This window comes from Topomyia yanbarensis, chromosome 3 (assembly GCF_030247195.1).
Source record: "Topomyia yanbarensis strain Yona2022 chromosome 3, ASM3024719v1, whole genome shotgun sequence".
Taxonomy (NCBI): domain Eukaryota; kingdom Metazoa; phylum Arthropoda; class Insecta; order Diptera; family Culicidae; genus Topomyia; species Topomyia yanbarensis.
In genome coordinates this window covers 364,537,966-364,557,221 of record NC_080672.1, presented here as the reverse complement: position 1 = coordinate 364,557,221, position 19,256 = coordinate 364,537,966, and the positions used below count along the sequence as shown (strand labels likewise).

At 35.3% G+C, this 19,256-nt stretch overlaps 2 protein-coding genes across 3 annotated transcripts in view; both read right to left on the bottom strand.

The window, feature by feature from the left end:
• Window positions 1-19,256, bottom strand: part of LOC131694082 (fringe glycosyltransferase) — a 452,643-nt gene that overhangs the window by 319,933 nt on the left and 113,454 nt on the right. The window lies entirely within an intron of this gene.
• Window positions 13,255-15,313, bottom strand: LOC131694083 (venom protease-like). Of its 2 annotated transcripts, XR_009306402.1 has the most exons (3): window positions 14,305-15,313; window positions 13,430-14,239; window positions 13,255-13,357 (listed from the first exon to the last, which is right to left on the bottom strand). XR_009306402.1 is itself a non-coding variant. In XM_058982459.1 (2 exons), the coding sequence occupies exons 1-2, from the start codon at window positions 15,056-15,058 to the stop codon at window positions 13,989-13,991; spliced, it is 1,005 nt and encodes a 334-aa protein (XP_058838442.1). In that variant the 5' UTR covers window positions 15,059-15,313; the 3' UTR covers window positions 13,266-13,988. The 2 variants fall into 2 exon arrangements, 1 of the variants encoding a protein (XP_058838442.1); XM_058982459.1 differs by having other exon boundaries at window positions 13,266-14,239.

The following is a 19,256-nucleotide window of genomic DNA, read 5'->3' as shown; positions in this document are numbered from 1 at the left end:
GGAAATTAAAAATTGGAAATTGAAATCGGAAATCGGAAATCGGAAATTGGAAATTGGAAATTGAAATCGGAAATCGGAAATCGGAAATCGGAAATTGGAAATTGGAAATTGGAAATTGGAAATTGGAAATTGGAAATTGGAAATTGGAAATTGGAAATTGGAAATTGGAAATTGGAAATTGGAAATTGGAAATTGGAAATTGGAAATTGGAAATTGGAAATTGGAAATTGGAAATTGGAAATTGGAAATTGGAAATTGGAAATTGGAAATTGGAAATTGGAAATTGGAAATTGGAAATTGGAAATTGGAAATTGGAAATTGGAAATTGGAAATTGGAAATTGGAAATTGGAAATTGGAAATTGGAAATTGGAAATTGGAAATTGGAAATTGGAAATTGGAAATTGGAAATTGGAAATTGGAAATTGGAAATTGGAAATTGGAAATTGGAAATTGGAAATTGGAAATTGGAAATTGGAAATTGGAAATTGGAAATTGGAAATTGGAAATTGGAAATTGGAAATTGGAAATTGGAAATTGGAAATTGGAAATTGGAAATTGGAAATTGGAAATTGGAAATTGGAAATTGGAAATTGGAAATTGGAAATTGGAAATTGGAAATTGGAAATTGGAAATTGGAAATTGGAAATTGGAAATTGGAAATTGGAAATTGGAAATTGGAAATTGGAAATTGGAAATTGGAAATTGGAAATTGGAAATTGGAAATTGGAAATTGGAAATTGGAAATTGGAAATTGGAAATTGGAAATTGGAAATTGGAAATTGGAAATTGGAAATTGGAAATTGGAAATTGGAAATTGGAAATTGGAAATTGGAAATTGGAAATTGGAAATTGGAAATTGGAAATTGGAAATTGGAAATTGGAAATTGGAAATTGGAAATTGGAAATTGGAAATTGGAAATTGGAAATTGGAAATTGGAAATTGGAAATTGGAAATTGGAAATTGGAAATTGGAAATTGGAAATTGGAAATTGGAAATTGGAAATTGGAAATTGGAAATTGGAAATTGGAAATTGGAAATTGGAAATTGGAAATTGGAAATTGGAAATTGGAAATTGGAAATTGGAAATTGGAAATTGGAAATTGGAAATTGGAAATTGGAAATTGGAAATTGGAAATTGGAAATTGGAAATTGGAAATTGGAAATTGGAAATTGGAAATTGGAAATTGGAAATTGGAAATTGGAAATTGGAAATTGGAAATTGGAAATTGGAAATTGGAAATTGGAAATTGGAAATTGGAAATTGGAAATTGGAAATTGGAAATTGGAAATTGGAAATTGGAAATTGGAAATTGGAAATTGGAAATTGGAAATTGGAAATTGGAAATTGGAAATTGGAAATTGGAAATTGGAAATTGGAAATTGGAAATTGGAAATTGGAAATTAAAATTGGAAATTGGAAATTGGAAATTGGAAATTGGAAATTGGAAATTGGAATTGGAAATTGGAAATTGGAAATTGGAAATTGGAAATTGGAAATTGGAAATTGGAAATTGGAAATTGGAAATTGGAAATTGGAAATTGGAAATTGGAAATTGGAAATTGGAAATTGGAAATTGGAAATTGGAAATTGGAAATTGGAAATTGGAAATTGGAAATTGGAAATTGGAAATTGGAAATTGGAAATTGGAAATTGGAAATTGGAAATTGGAAATTGGAAATTGGAAATTGGAAATTGGAAATTGGAAATTGGAAATTGGAAATTGGAAATTGGAAATTGGAAATTGGAAATTGGAAATTGGAAATTGGAATTGGAAATTGGAAATTGGAAATTGGAAATTGGAAATTGGAAATTGGAAATTGGAAATTGGAAATTGGAAATTGGAAATTGGAAATTGGAAATTGGAAATTGGAAATTGGAAATTGGAAATTGAAATTGGAAATTGGAAATTGGAAATTGGAAATTGGAAATTGGAAATTGGAAATTGGAAATTGGAAATTGGAAATTGGAAATTGGAAATTGGAAATTGGAAATTGGAAATTAGAAATTGGAAATTGGAAATTGGAATTGGAAATTGGAAATTGGAAATTGGAAATTGGAAATTGGAAATTGGAAATTGGAAATTGAAAATTGGAAATTGGAAATTGGAATTGGAAATTGGAAATTGGAAATTGGAAATTGGAAATTGGAAATTGGAAATTGGAAATTGGAAATTGGAAATTGGAAATTGGAAATTGGAAATTGGAAATTGGAAATTGGAAATTGGAAATTGGAAATTGGAAATCGGAAATTGGAAATTGGAAATTGGAAACTGGCAATTGGAAATTGGAAATTGGAAATTGGAAATTGGAAATTGGAAATTGGAAATTGGAAATTGGAAATTGGAAATTGGAAATTGGAAATTGGAAATTGGAAATTGGAAATTGGAAATTGGAAATTGGAAATTGGAAATTGGAAATGGGAAATTGGAAATTGGAAATTGGAAATTGGAAATTGGAAATTGGAAATTGGAAATTGGAAATTGGAAATTGGAAATTGGAAATTGGAAATTGGAAATTGGAAATTGGAAATTGGAAATATCCAATTTGAAAATTGATTTGGAATTTGAAATTGGAAATTGGAAATTAAAAATTGGAAATTGAAATCGGAAATCGGAAATCGGAAATCGGAAATTGGAAATTGGAAATTGAAATCGGAAATCGGAAATCGGAAATCGGAAATTGGAAATTGGAAATTGGAAATTGGAAATTGGAAATTGGAAATTGGAAATTGGAAATTGGAAATTGGAAATTGGAAATTGGAAATTGGAAATTGGAAATTGGAAATTGGAAATTGGAAATTGGAAATTGGAAATTGGAAATTGGAAATTGGAAATTGAAATTGGAAATTGGAAATTGGAAATTGGAAATTGGAAATTGGAAATTGGAAATTGGAAATTGGAAATTGGAAATTGGAAATTGGAAATTGGAAATTGGAAATTGGAAATTGGAAATTGGAAATTGGAAATTGGAAATTGGAAATTGGAAATTGGAAATTGGAAATTGGAAATTGGAAATTGGAAATTGGAAATTGGAAATTGGAAATTGGAAATTGGAAATTGGAAATTGGAAATTGGAAATTGGAAATTGGAAATTGAAATTGGAAATTGGAAATTGGAAATTGGAAATTGGAAATTGGAAATTGGAAATTGGAAATTGGAAATTGGAAATTGGAAATTGGAAATTGGAAATTGGAAATTGGAAATTGGAAATTGGAAATTGGAAATTGGAAATTGGAAATTGGAAATTGGAAATTGGAAATTGGAAATTGGAAATTGGAAATTGGAAATTGGAAATTGGAAATTGGAAATTGGAAATTGGAAATTGGAAATTGGAAATTGGAAATTGGAAATTGGAAATTGGAAATTGGAAATTGGAAATTGGAAATTGGAAATTGGAAATTGGAAATTGGAAATTGGAAATTGGAAATTGGAAATTGGAAATTGGAAATTGGAAATTGGAAATTGGAAATTGGAAATTGGAAATTGGAAATTGGAAATTGGAAATTGGAAATTGGAAATTGGAAATTGGAAATTGGAAATTGGAAATTGGAAATTGGAAATTGGAAATTGGAAATTGGAAATTGGAAATTGGAAATTGGAAATTGGAAATTGGAAATTGGAAATTGGAAATTGGAAATTGGAAATTGGAAATTGGAAATTGGAAATTGGAAATTGGAAATTGGAAATTGGAAATTGGAAATTGGAAATTGGAAATTGGAAATTGGAAATTGGAAATTGGAAATTGGAAATTGGAAATTGGAAATTGGAAATTGGAAATTGGAAATTGGAAATTGGAAATTGGAAATTGGAAATTGGAAATTGGAAATTGGAAATTGGAAATTGGAAATTGGAAATTGGAAATTGGAAATTGGAAATTGGAAATTGGAAATTGGAAATTGGAAATTGGAAATTGGAAATTGGAAATTGGAAATTGGAAATTGGAAATTGGAAATTGGAAATTGGAAATTGGAAATTGGAAATTGGAAATTGGAAATTGGAAATTGGAAATTGGAAATTGGAAATTGGAAATTGGAAATTGGAAATTGGAAATTGGAAATTGGAAATTGGAAATTGGAAATTGGAAATTGGAAATTGGAAATTGGAAATTGTAAATTGGAAATTGGAAATTGGAAATTGGAAATTGGAAATTGGAAATTGGAAATTGGAAATTGGAAATTGGAAATTGGAAATTGGAAATTGGAAATTGGAAATTGGAAATTGGAAATTGGAAATTGGAAATTGGAAATTGGAAATTGGAAATTGGAAATTGGAAATTGGAAATTGGAAATTGGAAATTGGAAATTGGAAATTGGAAATTGGAAATTGGAAATTGGAAATTGGAAATTGGAAATTGGAAATTGGAAATTGGAAATTGGAAATTGGAAATTAGAAATTGGAAATTGGAAATTGGAAATTGGAAATTGGAAATTGGAAATTGGAAATTGGAAATTGGAAATTGAAAATTGAAAATTGAAAATTGAAAATTGAAAATTGAAAATTGGAAATTGGAAATTGGAAATTGGAAATTGGAAATTGGAAGTTGGAAGTTGGAAATTGGACATTGGAAATTGGAAATTGGAAATTGGAAATTGGAAATTGGAAATTGGAAATTGGAAATTGGAAATTGAAAATTGGAAATTGGAAATTGGAAATTGGAAATTGAAAATTGAAAATTGAAAATTGAAAATTGGAAATTGGAAATTGGAAATCGGAAACCGGAAATTTAAAATTTATTAAAATTGGAAAGTTTAAATTTTGAACTCGAAATATGGAGTTCAAAAATGTGAAAGGACAAATATTCGAAAATAGATGAAAGTGGAAAACTGAAAAATTCAAAACGTCGAAATTATGATAAGGAAATTCAAAAATAAAAGAATTCGACAAAATTTGAAAATTCAATTATACAAAAGGTGTAAAAAATCCAAAATTCGACTATTCAAAACTTCAAAAAAGTGTTTAATTAAAAAATTCAAGGATTTGAAAATTTCAAAGATTCAAAAATTTGAGGATTTAAAAATTTTGAATTTAAAAATTTGAAAATTCAGAAATTCAGGAGTCGAAATTTTAAGAATTCGAAAATTCGATGTTTTGAAAATTTGAGAAGCAAACAAGAATTCAGAAACTATTAAGTTTGAAGCTTGAGATGTAGAATTCAAAAATCGAATTTCGAAATTAGTGATTCGAAATTCGATATTTTGAAATTCAAAACTCGAAAGTTCGGAATTTCGAAAATTAGAAATTTCAGAAATTTGAAAATTCAAAAATCCGATGATTCGAAAATTAAGTAAATCTTAAATTCAAAAATTGAATGATTAAAAAATCAAATGTTTGAAAATTTGATATTTTGATCGATCGGCAATTCAAATATTCGAAAATCTGAAAATCAAAAAGAAATTTAAATTTCGACAATTCAATAATTTGAATATACGAAATCTGAAATTCGAAAATTGGAAATCAAAAATAAAATTTGAATTGCGAATTCCGATTTACTCGAATTCAGCTTGGTTCGTCTGCTAGAGCTTATCAAACTACCAACTATCAATTTTCATATGACGCTCAAAAAATCGGGTCAAAAAGCTGATCAAATCAGGGGTAGACACAACCGGGGGCAGATAAAATCGGGTCTTCACTGTATAACAATTAGGTTTCACACCAACCGACACAACCCCACAAAATCAACCAGATGAACTTATGGCGTTTTCGTTTTTTCTTGGTGCTACACCGGTGTAGTGCAAAGAAAGAGATAGACTGATTACACCCAAGTTTGAATTAGTGTAGCACCGACTATACCGGTGTAGTGCACTGTCAAAAACGAAAATGCCATTAGTTTGACAATTCTCGGTGGTTTGTTTACATGGGAGTTACGTGAGCTAGAATGTGTCAGATGAGCACCCGTACGAGTTCACGCAACTGACAAAGTAAATAAACCACCGAGAATGAACTGAGTGTTCATTTTTGACAGTTCGCTTGTACTATTTACATGGACTTAGAAACATTCTTTACAATTTGCTTCGAGCGCATCTAGTCATCCACATATTTTTCTAAGTGTAAACAGTACAAACGAACTGTCAAGAAAAGTGAGGTTAACTGTGTCAGTAAAGAACCTAATATTCAATATATCTCAAATAAGCTGAAGATTTAGCAAACGGTTATTCCAAATTAATCCAACCTCGCTCAAAAAAAACCTTGGTGTGCATCGCATAAAGTATTTACCGCATCCAATGACAGCAATTCAAGAGCTGTTTTCTTTTACACCGCCTTATTCGCTCGGACAGCATCATCATCTTTCTCCCGATCCCGAGCTAGAGTGAGTTGGTTCCGTTCCTGGCCTGCCGAGCAAGAGTAACACACGCCACCCACACGGCTGCCTCCAGGTCAACTAGGAACCACAGCGCATTGTGTGCTGTTTGTTCAAATATTTTTGTTTTTGTTTGGGCATCGACTGCACCTACATGTATGCAAATTCAGCAACCCGCAATCTTCCGCTTACAATCGGAGCTGCAGCCGAACTGCAGTCATCTGTACGTAATGACTGCGGGATTGCTCTCTTTTTAGTCGCTGCTTCTGGGTTGTTTGCACCGGGTACTGTGACGTTTCAAGGGGGGCAATACTTTACCAGAGCTCTTGCAAATTCAGTTTTGATTGAAGATTTACAGCCAGCGCGTTATGAATAAACATTTGTCGACTGGATAACGACCGGGCGGTTGGTCTGGCCGGAGAGTACGACGGGGACAGTCTTTTTAGATTTGTTTACTCTGCACTCGACATGTTGGCTCGGCCTTGTGTCACCTGGATGAGCAAACAGTGAGCTGTCAAGAAGCCGTAGGCTACGCCTACTTGGGTCCTAACAAAAATAAGAGCGAGGTAATGAGAATCGTCGCAGGTTTCGTGGTGCAAAACATGTTCCGTTTCCGTCAAGTCGTTTCAAACCGTTTTGTATCGCGTGGTTAGGAACGGCAGAGCCAGTTTCGAGCGAAACGTGATAAACATTTATAAGTGGTGTATGTTTATTTCGTTTTTTTTCTCCCTCTCTTTTCATGGTCAACCTTTTCTTTTCCGCCCATCAGGTTTCCACAGTGTGTTCGGTTAATGGTGACAGATGAGAGATGTTAAAACAATTGACTTGCAGCTAATGTCTTTTGCTTCCCTCTGTTGATGGGTTTCATGTTAAAATAATAAGACATGCCCTCGCAGTGGCGGCTTTACGGCGGGGAACAAGTTTCACCGGTGACAGAAGTAATTGGCAGTAACATTATTCTGGTGCAATTGCGAGTTTTGTTAGGGTGTGATACCGCACGAAGCGGTTGTGTTTCGTTTGGGGCATCACGGTTTTTAGTGCACTTACTATGTGACCTTTTATCATCAAGCTATTGGAATTCTAAAAACCTGTTTTAATCTACCTAGCGGTGCAATTGTGCCTTTCTCATTTCTCTAAACTATGGCACGGAGGCTTTTTATGTTCAACATAATCGTGGAAATGTCCATTACATTCTTAGTACACTTTGCACTTATACACAATGGCATGCCAGCCACGAACTTGATGAGCTACGTGTCGACGGTGAAACACTTGAAACAAAAAAATATCATACTCCATTAGCCTAATCAGCATTAGATCAATGTTATCTGCTTGCTAACTCATTTTGTCATGCGGGGCTGGGTATGTGAAGAGGGCGAAAGTCCCATGAACGAACGACTCCCCAGCTTAAATTGGTATGCTTTGTGATATAGTGGTGGTTTAAAGATGATGGGGTTGAAAGGGAGGAGTATGAGGGCTGGATGGGGTGGTGGTCTGAGGGGTGATTTAAGGAGATTTTTGAAGGAGGGGCGCGAACAGTAGATGGGGGGTGTAACCCCTCTCCGAAAAACCATCAACTACGCCCCTGTTAAAATCCAGAAACCCTAAACGAGTCGAAAAAAAAATTTAGGCCGGGATTAGGTTGACGTTTTTCAGAATGATTGCATAACCTTTCTATATGAGAAAGGCAAAAATGTGCCAAAATCCAAAAAAGTGAATCGTAGTCAAATTTTTTTTTCGAGTTTGCATCAAATCTCGACGTTTCATGCACCTTGAACACATTTAGCATCAAAAATAAAAATTCTATTTTTAATTTTTCCTATAGCTTATATGAGAAATTTCTGTGTGACCGCACTCTGAAACCCGTAATTCCGGAACCAAAATTCCGATCGATCCAAAATTCAATAGCAGCCGATGGGAAGGTTGCACCTTTCATTTGAGACTAAGTTGGGGCAAATCGGTCCAGCCATCTCTGAGAAAAATGAGTGACATTATTTGACACATACGCACATACATACACACACACACATACACACACATACACACACACATACACACACACATACATACATACACACACACATACAGACTTTTTCCGATCTCGACGAACTGAGTCGAATGGGATATGACACTCGGCCCTCCGGGCCGGGATTAGGTTGACGTTTTTCAGAGTGATTGCATAACCTTTCTATATGAGAAAGGCAAAAATGTGCCAAAATCCAAAAAAGTGAATCGTAGTCAAATTTTTTTTTCGAGTTTGCATCAAATCTCGACGTTTCATGCACCTTGAACACATTTAGCATCAAAAATAAAAATTCTATTTTTAATTTTTCCTATAGCTTATATGAGAAATTTCTGTGTGACCGCACTCTGAAACCCGTAATTCCGGAACCAGAATTCCGATCGATCCAAAATTCAATAGCAGCCGATGGGAAGGTTGCACCTTTCATTTGAGACTAAGTTTGGGCAAATCGGTCCAGCCATCTCTGAGAAAAATGAGTGACATTATTTGACACATACGCACATACATACACACACACATACACACACACATACACACACACATACATACACACACACACATACAGACTTTTTCCGATCTCGACGAACTGAGTCGAATGGGATATGACACTCGGCCCTCCGGGCCGGGATTAGGTTGACGTTTTTCAGAGTGATTGCATAACCTTTCTATATGAGAAAGGCAAAAATGTGCAAAAATCCAAAAAAGTGAATCGTAGTCAAATTTTTTTTTCGAGTTTGCATCAAATCTCGACGTTTCATGCACCTTGAACACATTTAGCATCAAAAATAAAAATTCTATTTTTAATTTTTCCTATAGCTTATATGAGAAATTTCTGTGTGACCGCACTCTGAAACCCGTAATTCCGGAACCAGAATTCCGATCGATCCAAAATTCAATAGCAGCCGATGGGAAGGTTGCACCTTTCATTTGAGACTAAGTTTGGGCAAATCGGTCCAGCCATCTCTGAGAAAAATGAGTGACATTATTTGACACATACGCACATACATACACACACACACATACACACACACATACACACACATACACACACATACACACACATACACACACACATACATACATACATACACACACATACAGACTTTTTCCGATCTCGACGAACTGAGTCGAATGGGATATGACACTCGGCCCTCCGGGCCGGGATTAGGTTGACGTTTTTCAGAGTGATTGCATAACCTTTCTATATGAGAAAGGCAAAAAGACTTCTCTGGCAAGCGATCAATTCAAAGCGAATTTCCGAACTTTCGAATTTTTATATTCCAAATCAACGAATTTTCAGTTTTTTGTGCACTCGAATTTCCAAATTTTTCAATTTATGAATTTTCTAACCTTGAAATTTGCAAAATTTCGAATTTTCGGATCCTGATTTCGAAAATTGAACCTCGAATTAGAAATTACGATGTCTGAATTTTGAGTCTTAAATCTCCTATTATCAATTTTAAATTCAGAAATTCGATGATTCTCGGATATTTTAATTCTCAAATTTTCAAATATTTAAATTTTCAAATTTTAGAATTTTCAAGTTTTCTAATTTTTGAATTCTCGAATTATCGAAATTTTAAATTCTCGAATTTCCGATATTTTTAATTTTTTTGTATTTTTGAATTATTGAGTTTTCACATTTTCGCATTTGGAAATTTTACAATTTCGCGAATTTTCAAATTTTTGAGCTCTCGAATCTATTAATTTTCAAATTTCTATCTTCTAAAATTTCAAATCACCGAATTTTAAATTTTTCTATATTTATGAATTTTCTAACATTAGAATTTTCGAATCCTGATTTTGAAGATTGAACTTCGAATTCCAAATTATAATGCTCGAATATGAAATTTTGAGTGCCGAATAACCATTTATCAATTTTAATTTTTGAAATTTGATGTTCGAATGTTCGAAAAATCGGCTTCTCAGATTTCCGAATTTTCAAACTTTTGCAGTTTTGATTTTTTAGATTTTTGGACTATCCCTTTTGCGAATTTTGTCATATTTAAATTCTTAAATATTGAAAAATTGGAATTCTCAAGAAACTCCAAATTTTACTTCCAATTTTCAAATTTTCTTTCCTGAATTTTCGAATTTTCGCATTTTGGAATTCTTGTCTTTTAAATTTTTTTAGATTTTTGAGCTTTGAACTTTTTATATTTTTAAATTTCTAATCTCCAAAATTTCAAATTTCCAATTTTTTGTGCATTCGAATGTTCAAATTTTCCAATTTATGAATTTTCTTACTTTAGAATTTTTGAATCCTTGTATTTTCGGAGTTTGGATTTTCGAATTATAAATTTTCGAATCATGATTTCGAATGTTGACTCTCGAATTTCGAAATTTGAGTATGGAATTTCGAGTGACAAATTCCCATTTATGATTTTCAAATTCCAATGTTCGAATTTCAAAGCTCCAGTTTTCGAGTAATCAAATCGTCAAATTCCCGAATTTCGAATTTGAAAGTTTTGAAGCTTCGAGTTTTCAAATTTTTCAATTTCCAATTCCCAATTCCCAATTTCCAATTTCCAATTTTTAATTTTTAATTTTTAATTTCCAATTTCCAATTTTCAATTTCCAATTTCCAATTTCCAATTTTTAATTTTTAATTTCCAATTTCCAATTTCCAATTTCCAATTTCCAATTTCCAATTTCCAATTTCCAATTTCCAATTTCCAATTTCCAATTTCCAATTTCCAATTTCCAATTTCCAATTTCCAATTTCCAATTTCCAATTTCCAATTTCCAATTTCCAATTTCCAATTTCCAATTTCCAATTTCCAATTTCCAATTTCCAATTTCCAATTTCCAATTTCCAATTTCCAATTTCCAATTTCCAATTTCCAATTTCCAATTTCCAATTTCCAATTTCCAATTTCCAATTTCCAATTTCCAATTTCCAATTTCCAATTTCCAATTTCCAATTTCCAATTTCCAATTTCCAATTTCCAATTTCCAATTTCCAATTTCCAATTTCCAATTTCCAATTTCCAATTTCCAATTTCCAATTTCCAATTTCCAATTTCCAATTTCCAATTTCCAATTTCCAATTTCCAATTTCCAATTTCCAATTTCCAATTTCCAATTTCCAATTTCCAATTTCCAATTTCCAATTTCCAATTTCCAATTTCCAATTTCCAATTTCCAATTTCCAATTTCCAATTTCCAATTTCCAATTTCCAATTTCCAATTTCCAATTTCCAATTTCCAATTTCCAATTTCCAATTTCCAATTTCCAATTTCCAATTTCCAATTTCCAATTTCCAATTTCCAATTTCCAATTTCCAATTTCCAATTTCCAATTTCCAATTTCCAATTTCCAATTTCCAATTTCCAATTTCCAATTTCCAATTTCCAATTTCCAATTTCCAATTTCCAATTTCCAATTTCCAATTTCCAATTTCCAATTTCCAATTTCCAATTTCCGATTTCCAATTTCCAATTTCCAATTTCCAATTTCCAATTTCCAATTTCCAATTTCCAATTTCCAATTTCCAATTTCCAATTTCCAATTTCCAATTTCCAATTTCCAATTTCCAATTTCCAATTTCCAATTTCCAATTTCCAATGTCCAATTTCCAATTCGCAATTTGAATTTTCAAATTGCAAATTGTAAATTTCAAGTTTGAAATATGAAATATGAGATTTGAAAAGTATTTCGATATTCAAACAATCGAATTTTAATTTCGAATATAAAATCACAAATTTCAAAGTTTCTATTTTCATGTATTCGAAATTTTAATTTTCGTATTGTCAAACTTTCGAATGTTCGAGTTTTTGAATTTTCGAATCTTTGAAATAATAGACCATCGAATTTTTTTAGTTTTCGTATCCTGATTTCGAATTTTGAACATGGAATTCCAAAGTTCAAATATCAAACATCGAGTATCAAATTACCATTTGTGAATTTCGATGTTCAAATTTCTGAATTCGGATAATCGAATTCTCGGATTTTCAAAGTTTTGAAGAATTTTCAAATTTTAGAATTTTCTGAAAATCAGAATTTACAAAATCTAAAATCTTTGAAAACATCTTCGAATCCTTTAAATCTCGAGTCCTCAAAATTTCCTATTTTTTAAATTTTCGAATTTTCTCTCGAATTTTGGAATTCTAGAATTGATCCCTATTACGCTTTTGGAGGAGGAGGGGGTACGACAAATTGTGACATGTTCGTAAAATATAGGGAAGGGGGAGTAAGCAAGAATGTTACGCAATATGTTTTTACTGAAGAAATATGTTTTTGAAGAGTTTGTTACGTAGTAAGGGAAGAAAGGATGGATAAATTTGGGACAATTTGTTACATGGGGGGAGAGGGGAGTCAATTTTGTACAATTTTTGCGTTACGTAATATATGAATGGTCGGATCTTCAAATTTTCAACCATTGATGTCAAAAGTTTCGTATTTTGAAATTCTAGAGTTCTCAAATTTTTGAATTTCCGGATTTCCAAACTTTTAAATACTCCATCTTTAGAAATTTAAATTTTCAAACGTTTGATTTTTTTTGAATGTTCGAATTTACAAACTTACAAATTTTTGAATATTTGGATTGGAGGATTTACGAATTCCAACTACACTTCAAAGAGAAACTGTTCAAAATTTGGTTGATTTATTGTCCAGTGGTGAAAAGTTACAGCTAGTTGTAGTGTTGTAGGTATTTCGTGATGACAACAAACCAGACTCCTGTGACTTGACTTAGCAAATGAGCTATCAGAAATTTTAATATCGATACGATAAACTGTCACTTGCCTTTACAACCACAAAAGCAAGTGACAGTTTATCGCATCGATATTAAAATTTCTGACAGCTCATTTGTATAGTAAACAGTGCTTTGAGATTTAAGATCAATGCGAGAAAATGATTCAGAAACAAATCATTGTGCTGTTCTAATTCAAAACTATAATTATTTTGTTATTCGTTATAATGTGATTTCTTTTAATATAAGTGAGTGATGTTCTCTGGGAAAGAAATATGTGATTTTGTAGTGTACGTCGTTCTAGATTCAGTGACCAGCGTATCGTGCATTTTTAATCTCAGCGTCTGAAATTTAACAATGATTCGTTTATTTTCTGTTAAATTACAATAGTAGATCTCAAGGGACGTTTCACTTACTTTAGTGAATTACTCGTGTTATCTTGCTTGTCGAAGATGAGTCTACAGCGGATGAGACTAATAGGATTGGATGAATTTGTGAGTCATGTTGTGTTGAGCTGAAGTATTTCACCGTACTATTAAAAACAATAAATTCTTGTTTTTCGTCTACTTAACTACGCAACCGAATCAAAATAAGAAATACAATTTAAAACTCTGTGTCGAACCATTCGGAATTCGCTGCACTACGAAACTGAGCCGACACCGGACACCGGTAGTGAGAGGGAAATTGTACCGGAGAGCCGCGAAGAAACAGAAAACGAAAAGTTGAAATGAAAAGAAGGCTAAAGCGGATAAATAACAATAATTTGCTTTAAATTTTGCCTCTTTCCTTCCAAAATGGGCATAATCAAAATATTGTTGTTATTAGTTACGCAAGAGTACAGAAAGCGAACAAGCGGCGCGCACAGATTGGAAGCCACGCACAGTCACAGACACTCTTGCATACCTATACACACAAACAGTTTCAAGCCCGGAATTCGCACCAATTTGGAGCGCTAGATTTTATCGTTTACAAATGCTACCAACGCTGCTGCTGGGACTTATTTTGAACAACCGCAGGCACGATTGATGCATTCCAGCGGGCAATTGTCTCCTCAATCCAGGGCATAAAATGAATGACATTCACCAGTCCGAAATACTGCTCGGTATTGCAACCGCCGGTTTCCGTATAGACCCGACCAGTGAACGCAATGATTCCGCGTAGGATCCATACTTTACCATTCTGGAAGAACATCCCACCACCGGCATCACCGAAACAAGGCGCCGTTCCTAGAAATATCAGAATAAATATGTTACAAACTGTTCGGAATGATACACGAAAAATCAAAACCTACCATTCAGCAATCCGGCGCAGAACATCCCAGAATTCAGATTTCGTGAGAAGAAATCCCGATCACTCTTGAGGCACTGCAAATAAGAAATGACAGGAACCTGCGCCGTTTTCAGCTTTTCCGATAGCTTCCCGGCCTGCTCGAAACCCCAACCTACGATCGTTCCATTTTTACCCTCATAATGCTCAATGTTCTCCGACGCCACCGGCAGGCAAGCCGGTTGAACGTAGTCCGTAAACTGCACCGCATTTTTCAACTGCATAACTGCCACATCGTTCATTGTTTCTCCGTGAACGTACTGTTCGTGAATCGAAACATTGCTAACAATCGCATCAACCTTTCCGGCGAAGGATTCCACTAGGTTGAACTGGCCCAGCTCCACGACGATTGCTCCTTCCGGTTTACCGCGACCGTACAATGCACAGGAAGCCGTAGTCAGCAGGTAACCGGAGTTGATCAACGTTCCACCGCATTTGTACTCCCTCGAACGGCCTCCTTCGGTGACGTGATAAACCGCAGCATGCCATGGCCACTCACCGGGGATAGTTTCCGAGCCACCGACAATCAGACCCCGACTTGTGATTTTACGAACTCCACACCAAGAAGCCGGTGGTTTTCGCGTTCGATGAAATGACCTAAACTGTTGTGCAAAGGTCGCTGTTACTGAAACTACCGTCACCAGCAGTAGGTACAAAATCGCGTTCTTCATGATGCTGTGATGGGTTTGAACTGAATATATTAACCAACTGACTAGCATCCTACGCGCTGAAACTGATAGCTGATAAGGTTCAGTTCTGCATATGCGGGTTACACCCGACGGTGACCTCTCGTTCGATTACGATGCTCGACGTTAAATCGCCTGCTTTGCAATTCAATTTGCAAGCTCGTTAGTTCCAGTAGTTAAAATGAAGCACCGCACGAAGGACCACACACCTTGATCGATAAAAATTACCCAAATGCAAAAAAGACGAGAAGCAATCCCATAATGTCCAGTCATCAAATCCATCGTCACTGGCTGACATGATGAAGGGACCGAAAGGCTGACTGACCAAGCAGTTTTCCATTCGGATGACGGTCGTTCCAAAGGACAGAAAGAGAGCGAAACGTACAACAGAGCATAGAAGGCAGTACTTTTAGTGCTCTCAAAAAGAAGCGCTGCCTGACGGGGCCCTCTTTCGAGAAACGGTAAGCTTCGGCACATATTCCAATGAACATAAACATAAAACTGCTGACTCGGACCGCGCGCGTGCATTGATTGCTAGAATAAAGAAAAAAACCGCACGAACCTGATTTAGTGACCAGCCAGCGCTTCAGTCAGTACGCGATCTGGAAGGCGGGATACAATAAAATCAGCGGAAAGTGTTACACTCGTCAGCTCATTGGCAGCAGGCGACACGCGGCGGTGGCAAGGTTTGTTTCTTGCGAAAGGGTGCTCTCACTTTTGAAATGAAAAATAATAGAACAAAGTAGGCGAAGCAAGAGTTGTAAATTTGTGACTGAAGTTTTTTTCCAGTGTTCGAATGATGCTGCTACTTTTTTCCGAAACAAAAGGCAGAAAAAATCCTGGTTTTATTCACTCAAACCGATCTCATTAAAATATTATGTTATCTGATTCATCATAGTCATATGGGCGTCATTGTGTATCGATTTATCGGTCGACTTCGTCATCGTGCACATGCTAATTAAAGAAATGTAAAAGTAGAAGCCTGTTAGTGGTCGTTTCACAATAATTATAATTTTAGTACTGTGTATGTGTTCATCTGAATAGTTATGATAGCTAGGTCAAGGAATTGATACAGAACTGGCGTATATGATAGAAGAGTGGGTAATCCGTCCGGTGTTCAATTTGTGCATTCGATTTGATTCATTCGGGAAGATAGAAATGGATAAGTTAAGGTGCCATTAATTTCCCGACGCACGTGAATCCATACATTCTCTGTCAGTACAATATGATAAAATTCTAACAGAATGAAATTGTCACTAAAGATAAATAAACATCATTTGCTGGCATTTCGAAGAGTTCAAGTAGTTTGATTGCATGTTACATGTATTCTTTTCTTCTGCCTAATTTGTCTGCTTTTGTTGAACTTTTATTAGTTAGCTTTTTCACTGCTCATGCATACCAAAAATAATATCGGTCCATTTATACATTTCTAATTAACCTCTTATTCGACATGTTATGTTTCCTTTTATTACTATATCTAAAATTAAAATCATACTAACACTCACTAACACAATAAATTGCATCTTATCTCATGTACACTCACAATCTCTCCCATTCCAAACGTACAAACGCTCGTGGCCTTCGTAATAGCACAAACCTAGTCCCAAACGCGAACATGCAATTGCAATCATCCACACATTCTTACGCCCGCGATCTCGCCAACATTAAAACACCCCGGTAATTAGGTGACCATTTTAGCACCTATAAATTTACAAAAAACGTCCGCAAGTCTCTACCCTCGGCCCTAGCATCTCAACTCCATACCTCCAATCGAACCAATAAAAAATGTCACTTATATTCACTAGACAACACATTCCATGGTGGCATGGCCGGGAACTTTGAATATAAGGTGAATTTCACTCTCTTCCAGCATTCAGCACGTTAACATACAAACGCTTAAGACATTCGCGATCATCCACGCACACCAAAACCAGCGGTCTCGCAAACATGGAAAAATCTTGGTGATTAAGTTTTAGCACTAATAAACTTACAAACGCGGTCTTCAGCGGGAAACTACAAACGCTAATATTCGCCCGATAATGCACGGGTCACGTTCGGAAATATCTACCTTCGGTCTTACCTGCCTAGGTTCATGCCTTTAGTTGGTCCAAAAAATGACACTCATATTCACTAGACAACACGTTCCATGGCGACATGACCGGGAACTCTAGTGATATGGAAAAACTCTTTTCAAGCATCTAAAAATTAATTCAAATTCACGGTCCGCGTGCGATCATTCAGTAATACACGTGAATATGCGAATGTTTTAAAATCGAATTTATACACGCTACCACAAGCGATAAACACGTTAACATAAAAACGCTCGAGCCCTTCGCGGTCATTCACGCACACCTACACCCGCAATTTCACAAACATGATAGCACCCCGGTGCCTTATTGATCGTTTTAACACTTATAAATTTACTAACGCGGTCTCAAGAGTGAACCTACAAACGCCCGTGTTCGCGCGATCAAGAATCGGTTACGTCCGGAGATCTCTAATAGGCCCTAGCAGCCTAGGTCCATTCCTTAAGTTGGACCAATAAAAAAGACGCCCACATCGACTACACAACACGTTCCATGGCGACATGACCTGGAACTCTTGCGATATGGAAGAACTCACTCTCTTCTAGCATCTGAACCGTCCATCGAAAATTAAGTATCGGATTCACGGTCCAAGCGCGATCATCCAAGCACACACGCGAATATGTGAACAGACACACGGTTATAAAATCGAATTCAGACAGGCGAAGTTACATACAGGTTAGCACATGTGACATACAAACGCAAACACGATCGAACACGTTAACGTACAAACGCTCGAACCCCTCGCTATGCTACACGCGATCGAGAAGTCCCTACGCCGGCATATAGCTGAACCATTCAAAATCACGACCCGCTGCAATTGACCTTAAGCAGTGTTTTAGTAGGTGACATTTCCCGTCTCGTCTGCAACTGTAGCGCGTGATTCTGACGGGGAGTCCTTCCGAGACTCTAGCTCTACAGTTCCAGTAGGACAACTCTCGAAAAAAAAAATTAGAAGAATTCTGAATTCAGAAAAAATATTCTGCGCTGCTGGGGCACTACCTCTCATAATCCAGAAAAAATGATAGGGAAGTGATAGTTGAATTGAAAGGTTTAGAGATATTTTATTGAGGATTAAAAGTAAGCAGATTGAAAAGTTCCGTTATTGAGATTTTTTCAGCCAAATTCTGCATTACCACGGATCACTTTTTCGAACAAGCATGATTTGCGTTCTCAATAACGGGAGTCAAATTGGAGCAAACCAAAAAAGCAAAATCAAACAGGATTCAAATTGGATCCGTTCGAATACTCAATCCGTCGTAGCGCAGAATAAGGCTGTTATAGATTAATTATTTGAGACATCATAGAAAAGGGTGGGTAGTACATTTTCCAGATTTTTTTGAAACCCAGACCAAATTTGAACCGAATCGAACTGGACCAACACACCAACGTTCGTATGGGCTTTTTCGGGACAATTCATTTTTGTTTGGGATTTAAACAACGCATGGTAGTGATTCATTAGTTTTTAACCCGTAACCACACCGTCGATCTCAACTTCGCGAGATGGCACATACATTTGGTTCTCGTGCGTAGAAAGACAGTCCATAGCAATATCAGCTAAACTTTACAACCAGGGAGTCTTAGCCTGGTCAGGAGTACTGTTGTTCTGAAGCTACGAAGTTGTATCTACTTTGCCTTTCATTTTACCATGCTAAGATGGAACTCAAGCCCGGCCAGGAAAACATACATAGGGAAGGTACATATTAAGAAAAATAGCGGGTTTTTTGCTTTGTTCTACTGCATACATGTAGGAATTCAAGAGTTTCGTTCACGATACAATGGCTCTGTCGTTTCAACAAAGTGATTATTACTCGTGCAAAAGAACTAGCAAAAGTACTTGAGAATGATACAAAATGGCATACACGTTGGAGCGGCCCGACTTCATAAAGCAAAAATGCAAGAATCATCGATCATGAACCATGAATTGTGAATCATGAATTATGTAAAATTATTTGTTGGACCTACGAGTCACTATCGTATGTTTTTTGTGGTTTGCTTTATCATTGGTAGTACTGGCTGTTGAATTGGAGGTAGTAAGCGCAGCATAACAGTTGGAAACGGTGCCCATAGGTTCTGTTCTTCCGGCATTCGGCCTCAGCAGCAACTACGGTTGTTTCTGATTTGGTTCATGTGGGTGAGTGCTGTGT

Coding starts and splice junctions, on each gene's coding strand:
- LOC131694083 (XM_058982459.1), bottom strand. CDS start 15,058: ATGCTAGTCAGTTGGTTAATATATTCAGTTCAAACCCATCACAGCATC. Junction 14,240..14,304: donor CTGCGCCGGATTGCTGAATG/GTAGGTTTTGAT, acceptor TGATATTTCTAG/GAACGGCGCCTTGTTTCGGT.